The 15870-nt window shown below is 44.8% G+C and overlaps 1 protein-coding gene across 1 annotated transcript; it reads right to left on the minus strand.

Annotated features, from left to right (window-relative positions):
• Nucleotides 1-6415: 6415 nt before the first annotated feature.
• TEX13B (testis expressed 13B) lies at nucleotides 6416-7657 on the minus strand. Its single transcript, XM_088795226.1, has 3 exons — nucleotides 7197-7657; nucleotides 7014-7098; nucleotides 6416-6702 (listed from the first exon to the last, which is right to left on the minus strand). Exons 1-3 carry the CDS (start codon nucleotides 7653-7655, stop codon nucleotides 6416-6418), a joined length of 831 nt encoding a protein of 276 aa, XP_088651352.1. The 5' UTR covers nucleotides 7656-7657.
• Nucleotides 7658-15870: the final 8213 nt, after the last annotated feature.

A 15870-nucleotide genomic window follows, 5' to 3' on the forward strand; every position in this document is an offset into this window, starting at 1 on the left:
ACTCTATTAAGTCTGATTGAACAAACTGATAAATATGGTAAGCCTTTAAAAATATTCTGGTGCTATTTAAAAACTTAGCTAAAGTCTCTTATCCCTTTCAATTTATGACTATAACATTAATTACTCAATTGCATGTTGTAAAATGGAATCAACTCTATTATATTCTCTCATATGCCAAAACCCCTTAAAACCCAACAATCATTGTAAATACCAAATACACATAGATTGTTCCAATGATTACTAAAATCTATTTTTGAAGGTAACACAGCTTCAGTACCCTGTAGGTGACCAGGAAGAGGATCTTAGTTCTAACCCCCAGGAGAGGAAGCCAGTAGAGACTCTCTTACGTAGTTTTGTGAGGAAAAAAACTGTTTCCTGAAAGCTCCTCCCTCCTGATAAGTGTCCAGCCTATGACCATAAAGAAGCTCCACTCTCTGTTAAAACAACTTATCCAGTCAGAGATCCTGTGGTTTACAGATGCTGAAAAGAGAGCATATTTCTTGAGTCAGTTTTCAGGTGCTAACGCAGCAATGAGAGTCTTCTATGGTCTGTGAGAAAATGAAGGCCTTGACAGTATGTCTTCTCTTCCCATCATCTCCTGGATGATCTGCACTGTCCTGCAGTCACAGGGAGATGGTGACAGGACTCTCCTGGGTCACTTCATACCATGACTGATATGTATCTGTTCTACTTTTCCAAGTGCCTCAAAACCCTTACAGGCATCTCGGTGTGGAAGGGACAAAGTTGCCTGTGGGGTCTTTGCTCTTTGGCTGCAGAAGCAGCAGGTCCTATTTGAAGTCAGCAACCTTAGAAGACATGGGGTAGAAGTGGATGATACCTTTCTCAATCACTTTTTGGGGAAAAAAGGCTGAAAGAGGTGTCAACGTCTACACTTTCCTTCACCGCTGTGTTCTATGACTTGAAGAATGACAGTAGCTGGATGTTTGTTGATCAAGTGGAGAGAACGTGGCAAGGTGTATTCCAACAATATGGAAAAGGGTTTTCGTCATTAATGACACAGTTCTTATTTGGCCTCTTGCGTGAAGGAAACGGAAAGGCTGTGGAAACTACTTTTGAAAGAAAAGTCTCTCCAGGACTTCGACTAGAGTTATTGATGTGAACTGAGAGAGAAATAAGGGATAGAGCTTCTAGGTTACAGATTGAGCCAATGGACTTGTTTCACTGTTTGCGTGAGATTCAGGAGGAAGAATACGCAAAAAGGATAATTGATAATTTACACTCAATTACAGTGCTTCAACCTACCTCTACAAAAAGGGACATTCTGGCTATGTCATTCTGTGTAAAAAGCAGTCACAGTCACCTCTCATTGTCTCTGAAGTGTCAGCACCTACTTGGATTTGAGGAGGAAAAGCGAGCTTACGCATTCATACCACCAGCCTTGACCTCTAACCAGTGAGTACAGTAATGTCTTCTCCAGTGTTCTGGTGAAATGGTGGGCCTTCTTGTCTATTTCAAGTATTCAGGCACATGATCATTTCTAGCATTGTCTATAAATAAAACGAATCGCGTCCACATTCCATATTTATGTCAGTCAACAGAATAAGGATTTATCGAATATCGATCACATATTGAACACTGGCCTAGGTAGACACTGAGGTAAAGCTAGCATTTTTTAGCATTTACTATGTGCCAGGCAGTGTTAGCCACTATAAGAGTGTGTGTATGTGTGTGTATTAGTCTTCATTGTCACTCTGTGAATGTACTCTATAATTGTGTATTATGAGTATATAAATCAAGATTACCATTGAGGACTCTGCTGTTTTGGTGTTGATGACTATTCTGGAAAAGGTTATAAACTTAATATTGAACTGTTGTCACTTTCCTCTGCATATACTTCATCACTGAGGCCTCAAAGAGCTCCAGGTTAGTAAAGGGCAGAGCTGTGCTCCAGTGTATGCTGCTGTGAAGCCTGGGCTCTTCCAGTCTTGCACCTTTAGAGGGTCGAGAGCTGAAGTTCACAGGCATAGGTAAACCACTTATATAAAACAGGCTCTGTACACTATTAAACAAAATACAGTTCTACTGACTGATTGGCTAAAGCAGCCAAGCAGACATATACCTGTGTTATCTAGAAAATGCCACTGGTCGTAAATCTGTTTTCAATACTCAGGTTAAGATAAGCATTGCCTCTCCTTTAGTTGCTGGGCCAGCTGAGGGGTAGGGGACCATGAGAAGGAGACAAGAATGGGCAAAAAGCTCTACTTGGGGAGTGAGTTAATCTGTCTTTCCCCTGAGAGTTGTATTTCTTCAGTGGGCAGTAGCATAGTGGTGGAGATGAGTTTGGGGAAGTGGAGAGGGGGAGGCACGGCAGGAATTTGTGTTTGGGGCTGGAGGGAAAAGGATAGGAGAGGTTACACAGACTCAGAATTATGAAGGACTTTGGCTACAATGTCTTGACAAATGCATGACAGCTTCAGTTCAACTGTATATTATAAAGTAAAATAATAGAGAAATGCATTGAGATATTTTAAACACCGATGGAAACAAATAGGGGCTTCAGGTTCACTCTGGGTTTCCAGAAAATCAGTCTTAGATGGAGTCCCCACCCCCGACTTTATTATTGCCTTTATCAGAGGGCTTAAACTCTCTTCAAAATGTAACCTAAAATACTCCTTTCTCCAGCATGTTGACTAAGTGTGACTTTACTAATGAACTTTCCTAGTTCCCAATTATTGCCATTAATTCTTCTATTAGTACTGACAACCAAGAATCAGTTGTATTGTAAAGATAGCTTGACCTCGCTGAGCAACTGCAAAATGGTGTTTGTAATACCTGTCACTGGGGTAAGGACCAGATAAGATAATGTGTGTATGTAAAGTGCTTCCTTCAGTGCCTGGCACATAGCTTTGGCTTTGGAGTCAGACAGACCTGAGTATTGACCTCTGTTCTGTTCCTAACTATGTGACCTTGGGAAAATTACTTTTTTGTGTGTGTCTTAATTCCCCTAGCTGAAAAATAGGGTAATGCCTCCTAAGGTTTTTGGAAGAGGTAAATTAGTAGTAGTATGGTAACAGAAGCCAAAATAAGCCTTCTTGAATTTTTGTTTTCAATTATTTCTTTTTAAATTATTTTTGCCTTCACATCTCTTTTAGGGCCTTCCAGCTGTGCAATTTGCCAGTGTCTCAGCTACACCTGCTCTGCCAACCACTGCGTAATCCATATTGTAAAATCAAAGACCTGAAGAAAGTTGAATTTTGCTTTAAACTCTTAGGTATTTACAAGTAAAAACTGGGTTACTAGAAATTGCACTTGTAGCTGATTGGACGTGAAAATGAAGTATAAATAGTGCTCAGCTTCTCCATAGAGAAACAGCCAATGAACAGATATGCTATGAGCTTGGAAGGGGTAGTAAGTGAAGTATGGATGCCTGCCAGCCTCTGCCTCTATCCGTTTCTTATGTGCGTTTTTGCTGTACTGAGTGGGTGGCAGGCTGTGACACTTCTAAGAGATTCGTGTCTGGTGCCCATCCTGGATTTACCTTCCTTCCTTTACCTTCCAGACTCCCACTGTATTCCCCCTCGGTTTTCTTTCACTTGGGTCCCTTCCCGCTCCATGCAACTCGGTTATCTTTTTCTCTCCCTGCATTCCCCCCCCCCCACAGTTATTCCCCAGAGTGCCACTGCTCAGCAGTCCCCACCCCCACCCCGACCTTCTGTCCTCACTCTCTCAGGTGCCTTGTCTGTCCGTATCACTAGCACAGAGGCACGAGCCCCCTTGGTTTCCCACCCCCTCACCACACAGATCAGTGTCTGCTTTCCTTTCCTCCTTCGCAAAGGAAGAAGTGGCCTTTCTAAACCCATCCAAGACAGTAAATTCACATCCTTTTGTGTTTTTAGGAGCATTTAATTATTTAACTTTATACAACACAGTATATAAAGGTATAAAAGCCCTCCACCTCACTGCCCTGTAACCCACACCACCTTATACCCCCACTGCTGCTTCCCATCCCCGGATCCCATCCTCCCTAGGTAATACTTTGTTTGCTAAATGTCTTTCCAGACCTCTTTCTTTGCTTATTCAGACATAACTCTATAAGGCACACATAAATCTAAAATATACATAGTATGTATACACATATACACACACATACAGAGAACTTGGGGGAATTTGTGTCATAAAAGAACAAAATGGGCCCTTTGTATTTCTTTACATCGAACAGTGCAATGGACGTCTCTTCAATACAGTAGGCAGGATCTGCCTCATTCTTTTACATCTTTTTGCGTTTTCAAGCTTCCTTCAGCTATCTCCTTCCCCATGGCTCAAGTTTCTCCCATATTCAAAAGAACCGTCTCAGCTGCATATCCCACCTCAATCCTTCCATTCACAGCCAGGAGCCCTTGAAGAAGAGCCTCCCTCACTGCCTGCACTTCCTCACTCCTGCTCCCTCACACCTCAGTACTGTCAGTTTGGCTTCTGCCCCCTCTCCCCCAGATCTGCTCAAAGATCAAGTGAACTCAATGTACTTTTCACCTCCTGTCTTAGGGGCTCCCTTGCAGCCTTGGGCACTGCTGTGCATGCTCTCTGGCTGTTCTCTTTTCCCTGTTCTGATTCCTCCTAAGTACCTCGTCACCTCCGTGATTCCCAACAAGGGTCGATTTTATCCCTCAGTGGACATGTGGCAGTATCTATAGATATTTTTGGTCGTCACAACTAGGGGACGTGTGCTACTGGCATCTAGTGGGTAGAGGCCAGGGATTGTGCCAAACATCTTACAGAGTAACAGACAGCCCCTTGCAACATAGAATTATCCAACCTCAAATGTCAAGAGTGCTGAGGTTGGGAAACCCTGCCCTAGAAGGACATGCCCTAGAAGCCCAAGGACATTTCTGACAAGTGCAGGCTAGGGCTCTGCCCGAACAGGAGAGCCCAGAGTCACATCCAGCTGCTGCACAGATATCCCAGGGCCACAACAGCTTCAGTTTCTAGGTCCACAGTCCCCGGGCAATGTCCAGGGCTCCTGCAGTTTCAGTCTGGTGTGACTCCTCACCATCCGTCACCTGTGGGCTAAACCATGCATTTAGTCCCCCTGAACACAGCTTATTGTCATGAGAGGGGGAGATGCAGACCATCCTCCTTTCCTGGTTCACCCCCCTCCCTTTGGAAATTGACTTTCCATTGGGAGATGTCTGAATTCACTGAGGGCTTTGTACCCAGATTCCCCTCCCTCATTTATCCTAGTGCTGGGTTGGGGGAGAGAATTCCCCAGGATAGCACCATACTTTGGTCAGTGGTCTAGACCAGCAAACTTTCTGTGCACTATTAGTTGCTGACTCACCTCCTTGGCAGTGGCATGAGTTCCCTGTTCAGATCGGATTGTCCCCAGTTCTTCACATTGGGGACTGGGGAGGACTATCTTGTCATGGGGCTGAACAAGCCATAGCAGTCCTCTGGAAGCAGCCCTCAGGCATTCCCCTAGGGGTGGCAAGTCTGCAGTGTTGTAAGCCCGGGCTTAACCCCAGGGCTGTTTCGATTGTTTTTCGTGATATAACTCACTAAGAACATGAACAAGCTTCTTGTCCAGGTCATTCCTGGAGCCTCTTCGGGTGCAGGAATCCTCAGTACCCACCACTCCCTGAGGCACGTCCCCAACCAGTTCAGACATTTTCTTTGGTCTGTGGTTTGCAACTGCTCTTCTGGTGCCAATTTCTGACTTGGAAATAATCTGGTTTCTCAGAACAGGAACCCACTCAATTTAACTTAAAGAAAAGAGGATCTATGTAGAATGGATTTTCACCCAGCACAATTGCAGGAAGTGGAAACGTGGTAGGGGTTCCCATTCTATCTCTGGGGTCACAGGGTCAACGCTTCTCTGTGCCTGCCTGCTCCCTGGGACGTCACACTGCTACCCTCTAAAAGACACTTAGCCTCTGTAAAGCACATGGCTCTGCTTCCCACAGCCAGGGCTGGGCCTCTGCTATGGCCTCAGTGACCATGGCTTTGATCTTGGCCCCACCTCCAAGTGACCCATTGCTTCATTGCCTATCACCATCCTGACTATGGAATCTGCCTCTGTTCAGATTCTCTAGTGTGAAACTCTGTTTGGCTCAGGAAGGGTCAAATACCCACTCCTGCTGCAATCATCTATAGCTTAGGTGGGGGAGAGAGTGGGTGCCAAGGTCCACCAGATACTAGGGTGGAGGAGAGAGACACACAAACAGAAGCTGCAGCAGGTTTGGGGTGTTGAATACTAATGCTCTGGAACACCAACGGGATCATCAAAACATGTTTCTCCCTATCCGTCTATACCCTCCCCACCTCCTACTGCGCCTCACCTGCTCCCCTAGCCCCATTCTCCCACTCATACCCTCCCTCCGCTCCCCAGCCCCCCCGCCTCACCCCCTGAAAATTGATCTCCCATTGGGATACGTTTCTGTTCTATTAAACATTTCTGAATTTAAGGCTTCTGTAGCCAGATTCCCCCCCCACAGCAGAAGCAAATTTCCCTCGGTGAAAAATTCACGGCTTTACACCAAGGGCAGTCCCAATCCCCGGGCTTGCGAAATACTGGAGGTCTCTGCGGTTTGGGATCAGCGTCTCTGCCTCTTTGTGGTTCTTGAGGGTCTTTTTCCTGGGGCCCCACATCAGACCTTGGTCTAACATCAGAGGGCCCCCAGAGGGGAGACATCTGGGACGGAGCTCCTGCAGTGAAGGCCGCTGCTGGTGCAGATGGTGTGGGTGCATCTGTGAAGGGAGGTAATGGGTGAGTACATGAATGAGGCAGGGAACTGGATAAGAAGGGTTGCTGGTGAGATTGTGGACCCGGGCTTCAGGGTCCCAGAGAAATAAAACATGCCTGTTTCCACTGATCTGAGATCTCCCTCCTTTGGCCAACCAGAGGTGTATCTGCCCCCCACCCAGAAGCTGCAGGAGACCTCCACCCAGCTCCTATATGCGGCCTCTACCCTTAGCATCCTTCTGTCTTCCTCCTCCTCCTGCAGCGCCCCCAGTGGTAGCAGTAGTAGTAGCAGCCTCTGCCATGTCTTCCTCCTCACCTGCTCTTTCTGTCCCAGCCCCACAGACAGTGGCCAGGCCTGGTCCTTCATCGACCCGCTCCTGCTCCCTGGCAGACTCCAGCTCCTGCAGAGAAGCAAGCAGGGTTGAGACCTATTCTGGAGGCAGAGAGGGGGACGGGGCGAGGAGACGGGGCGGTAGACGGGGCAGTGGGGTAATCTTACAGCCCGGAAAAGCTTCCACCTCAGCAGGTCCCTCTCTTTCTGCACCTCCTCCAGTTTAGCCTGGGTCAGCTGCAGATGGTAGGCCGCCTCCTTGCGCTCCATCTCCTTCTGCTCTGTGAGCTCCCTCAGGTTTGAGGCCAAGGTCTGTGCAGCCGACTTGTGCAGTTTGCAGAAGTTGTGTAGCCACTGCACCCTGCGTGTGTGTAACTGGCGCTGCTTGTGGGCAAAGCGCAGGCCCAGGGCCAGGCAGCCCCAGGCACAGGCCTCTTTGGCCTCGCTGGGCAACTCGCTGCCCTCCAGGATGCCCCTGAGCTTGTCCTCCACCTCGGCCCAGGACAGAGATGTATTCTCGAGATAGAATTCAGGGCCTTTTACGTGCCTGGCCATTTTCTCGTTGACGAAGGCCATCACCGTGTCATGCTGAAACCCACCAGAGGGGTCCTCTGGGTTCAAAGCCATGATGGTAGAAGTCCTTAGGGGCTTGGCTGGCTCTGCAGAGACGAATCAACAAGTTGCTCTTTTCCGTCTCCCTTAGCCCTGCCCCCCTCAGTCACCTCCCATCCAGGCGCCCGCGCCCACGCTTCCCCCCCCCCAGACCCTTGCCCCGCCTCCCCCCCCCCAGACCCTTACCCCGCCTTAGGACACCTCCTACCAGGCCTCAACCTCTCCAGCTAGGGGCCAGAAGAGGTGCTGGCAGGCCACACCCACTGACCACGCCCACGTACCGAGCCCAAAGAGAAGGCACACTTTCCTCCAAGCGCTGGTGGGGGAAAGGAATCCTGGGGGCAACCCCAGAGGCTTTTACCCTGGGATTGTTCCAATTGACAGAGACAACAGGGGTGGAAGGGAATGTGCCAGGAAGATCCCTTGTTCCCACTCCCAGGATAAAAGGGAAGCTCCACTGTTGAAAGTCCTTGAAGGAGAGAAGAAACAGGAGTGGTCAGAAAAGACTTAGATCGAAGAATGTGAAGCACTTGTAATTAAGTTTTAAAAAAGGTAACCTCCCCACCTCACCGCCATAATGGTTTGTCCCATGCCAGGGGTCCCTCCCCTCCTACGGCTGGAATGTTCTAGAACAGAAAAGAGCTGGAACCTGTCAGTGGCCTCAGGTACCCCCTGGAGGAAAAGGGTAAAGCCAGAACCTCATCCCCCATTGGTCTAGGACCAAACACTGCAGTCACTAAATAGTTGTAAATCCTGGCCTTATCTACCCCCAAACGTGTCTTGAATCTGTCTACCTCCCGGCCAGCCACCATCCTAGTCCTGCCCCCGCCATTTCTTCCCTGGGGGACCACTGCAGCCTTCTGATACCAGGTATGTCTCCTGCCCTGTACTGTCATCAGAGGGAGCTGACCATATCTCTTTAAACCTCCATTGGCTTTCTGATGCCTACAGGATAAACCAGACAGATGCCAGGCTGAGCCCTACTTTGCCCCTTACTATAGGACCTTGTGCTATAACCGAATCTCAGTTTCTATCTGTGAGCTTACAACGAGGGCTGCATGACAAAGTGCATGTACAGTTGATATAATGTTTTCTATAACCCTTTTTTTTGTAACATGTACAAACAAATTGTGTGTGTCTGTGTGTGTCTTTGCACATGATTCTTGGGAAAAGGAGTGGAAGGATATACATCAGACAATATTGGTTGACTGTAGGAGGTGGATTTGGAGGGGAGATAGGGAAAAAGTTTTTATCTTTTTAAAATAATGTCTTTTCATGATTTCATTTGTTACAAATAACATAACTCTGTATATGTACATGCATTAAAAGTCTGTAAAGTTATATACCAAATTTTTGACAGTGGTTATATTTGGGTGGTAGGAATATAGTACTTTAAAAGAAAGTTGATTTTTTTATATTTCTCTCTATTGTAAAAATTATCATGAACATGTATTTTCCAAAATTTTAAAAAACTATTTTTTCTGATGACTTCTAATCATTATAAATAATTGTTAATTACCTAGAAAGTAAATGTCTCCCTATAACCCCACCCTTCCACCAACCTGGAAGATAACCACTGTTAATAATTATATATGTATATATCCTTCCAGTTTTGAAAAATAGGCCATAGCAGAAAACTGCTTCTCAAATGAAGCATCCTCCCTCTTGCTTCCTGGCCTTTGCACCAGGCAGCTTCTCCAGCGCAGTGTCCCTCAGCCCCTCCTGCCCTCCTTGCTCCCATTCTCCTCACCCACCTAACTCCTTTTCAATTTCGATTCCGCTTTCACAACAGCACTCAAGTATTTCTCCCTCTTTTAAGTTTTTGTGATTCTCCAAACTCCACCCCAAACTAGGCTGAACTCTGCTATCTTTCTGTGTCTCCATGATAACTTGTGCATACCACTTGCAGTATTTTTCCCACTGTATTATAATCCATGATTTTCTAATTTTTCCCCATTAACTGGGCATGCCTTGAGGGCAGGTTCTGGGTCTTAAGTATTTCCTTGTTTTCAGCATCTAATACAGTGGTAAGCATCCAATAAAGTAATTGTTGAATGAACTGAAATAATTCATTATATCAGTAAGGTATAAACAGGTACCTTTAAAGGAAGTCCTATTTTATTTCTTTTCTAAAATGTCTTTTTGTCCACACAGACTGATTTTCTTCCACCTCAGTTTCCTGTGGTAGGGACCGCGCCTTAGTATTTGAAACTAACCAGCATCTGACAGATTTGGAATTTGTAAAAAATACCCTGGAAAATTCAGGAACGAAGAAGCTTCTGTGTGAAGGATTAAAACAGCCAAATTGCATCTTACAGACATTGAGGTAAGTGGTCACAGGGGAATTTGTAATCTATGTTCATACCATTTTTGTCAGTTTCTGCTTGTGTTAGGGGAGAGTGTGAATAAGATAACGAGGTCATTCTTCTGTTCTCTGAAAGTTGTACTGATGCCTTATCTCTCCTGCTTCTTGTGGGTTACTAGCAACTGTTCTCAGCACCAATCAGTGGCTCACAGAGCTGGAATTTAGTGAAACGAAACTGGATGCTTCAGGTTTGAAATCACTCTGTGAAGGCTTAAAAGATCCAAATTGCAAATTACAGAAACTCAAGTAAGTTGTAACTCTTAATTTCCATACTGCAAGAAATATTTTAAAAGTATGCAACTCCAGATGGATGTTGTTGATCAAAACGCATTTCAGGAGTCATAGAAATGAAGCATAAAAGTGGCAGTCCCTAAAATTGTTCCTATGTAACAAGTTTAGGGAGAGAATTTTCAATGTATGTAGTAATAATATCAGTGACAATAATAATAACCAACACTACTTACTGAGCGATTGCTTTGTGTTAAGCGTTGTGCTGTTTTGTACACATGATTTCCTTTCTTCCACACAACAGTTCTGAGTCATTCAGATTATTATCCTCATTTTAGCAGATGAGGAAATGGAGATTCAAGGTCAGAAAACTAAATAATATGGCAAAGGCACAATTCAAAACCCAGATGTGTCTGACTTCAAAGTCCATGGTAATGAGCTTAATAAAACGTTTATCATATATGTATTATTCAGGGTTCTCCAGAAAAACAGAACTAATACAATGTGTATAAACATATATAGAAAGATTTATTTTAAGGAATTGGCTCACACAGATTTTGGTGACTCTCAAGCTCAATATCTGCACGGTAGGCCAGCAGGCTAGAGACACAGGGAAGAGCCAGTGTTGTAGTTCAAGTCCAAAGGCAGTCGGCTGGCAGAATTCCTTCTTCTTCTGGGGAGGTCAGTCCTTTTCCTATTAAAGCATTCAACTGATTAAGTGAGGCCCACCCACATTACAGAGAATAATTAAATTTATTCAGAGTCTACTGATTTAAATGTCAATCTCATCTAAAACATATGTCCACAGAAACATCCAGAGTAATGTTTGACCAACTATCTGGGTACCATGATCTAGCCAACTTGACACATAAAATTAACGTGTGTGTGTGTGTGTGTGTGTGTGTGTGTGTGTAATGGGGATATATACATATATATTACATATATTACATATATAAATATATATATACATATATAATATATATTACTATATATATAATTATATATGTATATATTACTATATAATATAATATAGTAGTTGCTTGGTATATTTCGGTGCTCCCTGATTGGGGGTCCCCTTTACCATTATGAAATGTCCATCTTTGTCTCTTGTTATCTTTTTCACCCTGAAGTCTGTTTCATCTGATATCATTATGGCTACCCATGATTTTCTCTGGGTACCATTTGCTTGGAGTGTCAATTTCCACCCTTTCACTTTGAGTCTATGCTTGTCCTTGTAGCTGAGATTTGTCTCTTGGAGACAGCATATGGTTGGGTTTAGTTTTTTGATCCAATCTGCTATTCTGTGCCTTTTTATTGGTGAGTTCAGTCCATTTACATTTAGGGTGATTATTGATATGTGAGGATTTCCTGTCATTCTATCTTTAGTTTTCTGGTAAGGCTGTGTCTCCATTGTTTCTTTGTCTTTTTGTAGTTGTCTATTATTTCTGTGTGGTGGTGTTCTGTGATGTTTCCCTCTGTTTCTTCTTTTATTACAGTATATATTTCAGTTCTGGATTTTTTTGAGTGGTTACCCTTAAATTTATGCAAAAGAAAGTTTGACATTTAAAGTATTCCATTTTCTTCAGCACACTTACTTTCTCCATTCCCATATTCTGATTCAGGCCTTTACTCTCCCCCTTTTTATGTTTTGGTTGCCACAAATTGTCCCTGTTGATGGTGGTCGAATAGCCTCCTTTAGTATTTCTTGTAGTGCAGGTCATGTATTAGAAAATTCTCTCAGCTTCTGTATGTCTGGAAAGGTCTTTATTACTCCTTCATATCTAAAGGATATCTTTGCTGGATATATTATTCTTGGCTCATGATTTCTCTCTTTCAATAGTTTGAATATTTGGTTCCATTCCCTCCTGGCTTGTAGAGTTTCTGATGAAAAATCTGATGATAATCTAATGGGCTTTCCTTTGTAGGTTACCGTCTTCTTTTTCCTGGCTGCCTTGAGGATTCTTTCTTTGCCGTTGATTTTAGACAGCTTCAATACAATGTGTCTTGGAGAAGGCCTGTTGGGATTGTGGTAATTAGGTGTTCTATTTGCTTCTTGGATTCGAGGATCCAGTTCTGTCCACAAGTTTGGGAAGTTCTCATCAACAATTTGTTTGAATATATTCTCTGTTCCCTTCTTCCTTTCTTCTCCTTCTGGTATGCCCATTATTCTTATATTGCTCTTTCTGATGGAGTCAGAAAGTTCTTGTAGAGTTGTTTCATTTCTTTGAAGTCTCAAGTCTCTTTCTTCTTTCATCTGTGTCATTTCCTGGTTTCTATCTTCGATATCACTGATTCTTTCCTCCATCTGGTCAACTCTACTACCCAAGCTGGTGATTTCATTCTTAATTTCTTCTATTGAGTTCTTAATCTCCAGAGATTCTATTTGGTTCTTTTTTAAAATTTCAATCTCTTTCATAAAATGCGCATGTTATACTTTGATTGTGTTTATGAGTTCATTAAACTGCCTTTCTGTGTTTTCTTGCATCTCATTGAGTTTTTTCAGAACTGCAATCTTGAATTCTCTGTCATTTAAGTCACATATTTCCATATCTTTAAGTTCCTTTTCTGGAGACTTTTACTTTCTTTCTGAGCTGTCTTGTTGCCTTGGTTATTCATGGCAATTACTGATTTATTATTTCTCTTCCTAGACATCTACAGGAGTGGCTTCTGCAACAGGTTGATAGGAAGAGGTCTTTCTTTTGTTTTAAAGTACTTGTCGGTAGAATGTTTTATTTTTCTCTCCGACTGCAGCCTTTTTTTTTCTCTCATACACGGTAGTGCTATGTTTTCTTTGCACTATTCCAGCTTCTCACACATCAGGGGGATTCCCTGGGAGACGGGCTTCTCCTCTGTTAATAGCTTGCCTGGGTCACAGGGCACAGTGTCAGTGTGGGTATGCAGAGAGCTTTTGAAGTTCCAAAGCTCTTCCTGTACCAGATTCAGAGCCCGTATGTTTCAGCAGTTCTGTGTACTCTTGCAGGGATCCGCCCAGATAGGTGGGTTCAGGGACGGGGTGAGTTGTGAGAGGTGGCCCAGAGTAATGGTGGCGACCACCACCACAGCCGGTCCTGCTTCCACAGCTCCCTCCCCTTTGCTGGAACTAGTTAGGCTGCGAACCCGTGTCTGCAGTCCACAGTTCTCAAAACAGGAAATATTCTGTTCCTTTTCTCTGACACGGCTACTGTTCTGCTTCTAGCACCGGGCAGGTGGGGGCGGGGCGAGCTCTGGGAGGGGAGGGAGGGGGCGGCTAGTCTCAGTGCCCAAGGCTCTGTTCTCTGCTCGGCAGTGAGGGCTTAAACCACGGTTTTCAGCCTTTTTCCCTCAGTCTTTTCTCCGAGGTCTCTGCCGTGAGCGTTGGGTTCAACCGTGTTATATGCTGGCCCCTCAGCCCTGTGGGCCACAAGCAGAGCCCTAGCAGTCCGAGTTCCTCCCTCTCCCGCAGCTGCGGTAGCTCCGGGAAGCAGCGAGCTCGGCGCACTGAACCAGGTCTGCGTCCCTCGCCTGCGCGGCTCCATCTCCGCACTTCTCCCTTCCCTCCTCCCCCCACTTGTGCGAATCTCCCACCTGCAGGTGATTTCGGTAGTGGGCCTCTTCGTCTTGCCTGTCTGCTGTGCAGGGAGTCCTTTGTGGAGTTTTTGTTGTTCGATTCGTTGTAAATTCCAGCGGAGCTTTACAGAGGCTCACCTCACGCCGCCATTTTTCCGGAAACTCCCCTCTCTGCAGCTTGTTGTGAGCCCCTCGCACAAATCCTGAGCTCTACCCAGAGCCTGACAAGGCTGCTTCTAATGAATAACAAAATTGAAGATTGGGGACTGAAATTGCTTTGCGAAAGATTAAAACAGCCTGACTGTCAGTTGAAGGATCTGGCGTAAGTATTATGGGCTATAGCCACAGGCAGACTTTCCTGATGTTTCAGCAACTCCCCACATTAAATGAGTACCTTTGGGCCTTGTGATTGAATCTCTAAGGAAGCAATAAACGAAGACCTAAATAATTTAGGGGGAAGAAATCTCTGCTTGGCCCTGGCCCAAGGGATTTTTTTTTTTACACGACAGTCTGATTTTCTAATGTGTTATTTTAGTGAGCAAACACAATTCTTTAAGTGACCCAAGTACAGATGAAATGACACCAGCCTGTCTACCTTACTCCGTGGCAGATTGTGGACCTGTCACCTGACTGGAGAGTGTTGTCAGGATTTGTGCAATGCACTCTACACCATTGAACACCTGAGAGACCTTGAGCTCTGTGACAATGCCTGAGGGGATGAGGGCATGCAGGTGTTGTGTGCAGGGTTGAAACACCCTTCCTGCAAACTACAGATCTTGTGGTATGTACACAAGGACACTTTTTCCCCTGAGCTCTTGTTGCCAGGCTCTACATGAAATGAAAGGTCATTATGGAACTTGGGATAAAACTGATTTCTTTCCTGAATCCCTGATCCCCCATAGATTAGCAGAATGTCATCTCACAGATGCGTGCTGTGGAGTCCTCGCCTGTGTCCTCAACAGAAATGAGAACCTACCATTGCTAGACTTAAGTGGAAATGACCTCAAGGATTTTGGAGTCCAAATGCTATGTGACACACTGATTCATCCAATACGTAAATTACAGACTTTCTAGTAAGTTACATTGGTGGGGGAATTGGGAGGAAGGGGGTCAGGACAGGCATGTTGGGTTTGCTCATAGCCCATTGCAGTGAGCAAAGAGAAGACAAACAGCACAGGCCATGCCTAGGCAAAATGTCAAAGTGAGTGAAATTACCAATAGGCTTCCTCCGTGGACACAGGGACAGGGAGAGAGGCAATGACCAGGTAGCCCTGGTCTCACTGCTAAGAGAACCAGTATGGTGTAGGAAAAAGAGCACTGGATCTAGATTCTGCTAGGTCTGGCTTAAATACCTGGTCTAGCATCTATTAGCTACATGACCGTGCTTATACAACTTCCCTGAACTTCTGTACCCTTGTCTGTAATGTGGAGCTCGTACTAGTACCTGACTCCCTGGTGTTAGCAAGGGGATTGAGTGAAGTGAGATGTTATGAATGTACCTAGTATAAGCCTTGGCACACAGGAGGTGCTCCATAAATGTTAAGCCCTCTCCCTTTCCTCTTCTAATACCTGTTAGAGGGCTTGATGTTTTCATTTTGAGAGTCTTCAAGACTCAAGTGGATGAAGTTATAATGATGCCGTTATATAACTGGAGGTCTTGACCCTTTCTGGTCAGTGTCCATCTGCTAGCTCTGCAAATTGGCATGACACACAAAGTAATTCTTAATTTGGATACAGCTATGCTCTGTTGGCAGCTAACCAGTGGCCAAATGGCTATTCATTTATGGCATGCAGAACTGGAACACATAATGGAAAATAAAGGCTGACTGCAAAAATTCCACTCTCCAAAGCCAAATTGATGGATTGAAGTGTAAATGAAAACAACCTAAAAGCCTGATTACAAGTCTGGCTGAAACAGAAGCTGGTTTTCTCCTAGCAAAGTGAAGTCTGTTAGTTTCAAAGGTTTGAGAGTGTGGTGATTAATGCCAGGAGGAGGAAATTATTTACAACATGATGAGCCCCAGAGATTTCTCAGGGTGTCCTTTCTTAGAAAGAGGTAACTAGAGTCTATACTGTCAATAGGTTGAAATA

The sequence above is a fragment of the Rhinolophus sinicus genome, chromosome 18, assembly GCF_057876585.1.
Source record: "Rhinolophus sinicus isolate RSI-liver-muscle chromosome 18, RSI-T2T, whole genome shotgun sequence".
Taxonomy (NCBI): domain Eukaryota; kingdom Metazoa; phylum Chordata; class Mammalia; order Chiroptera; family Rhinolophidae; genus Rhinolophus; species Rhinolophus sinicus.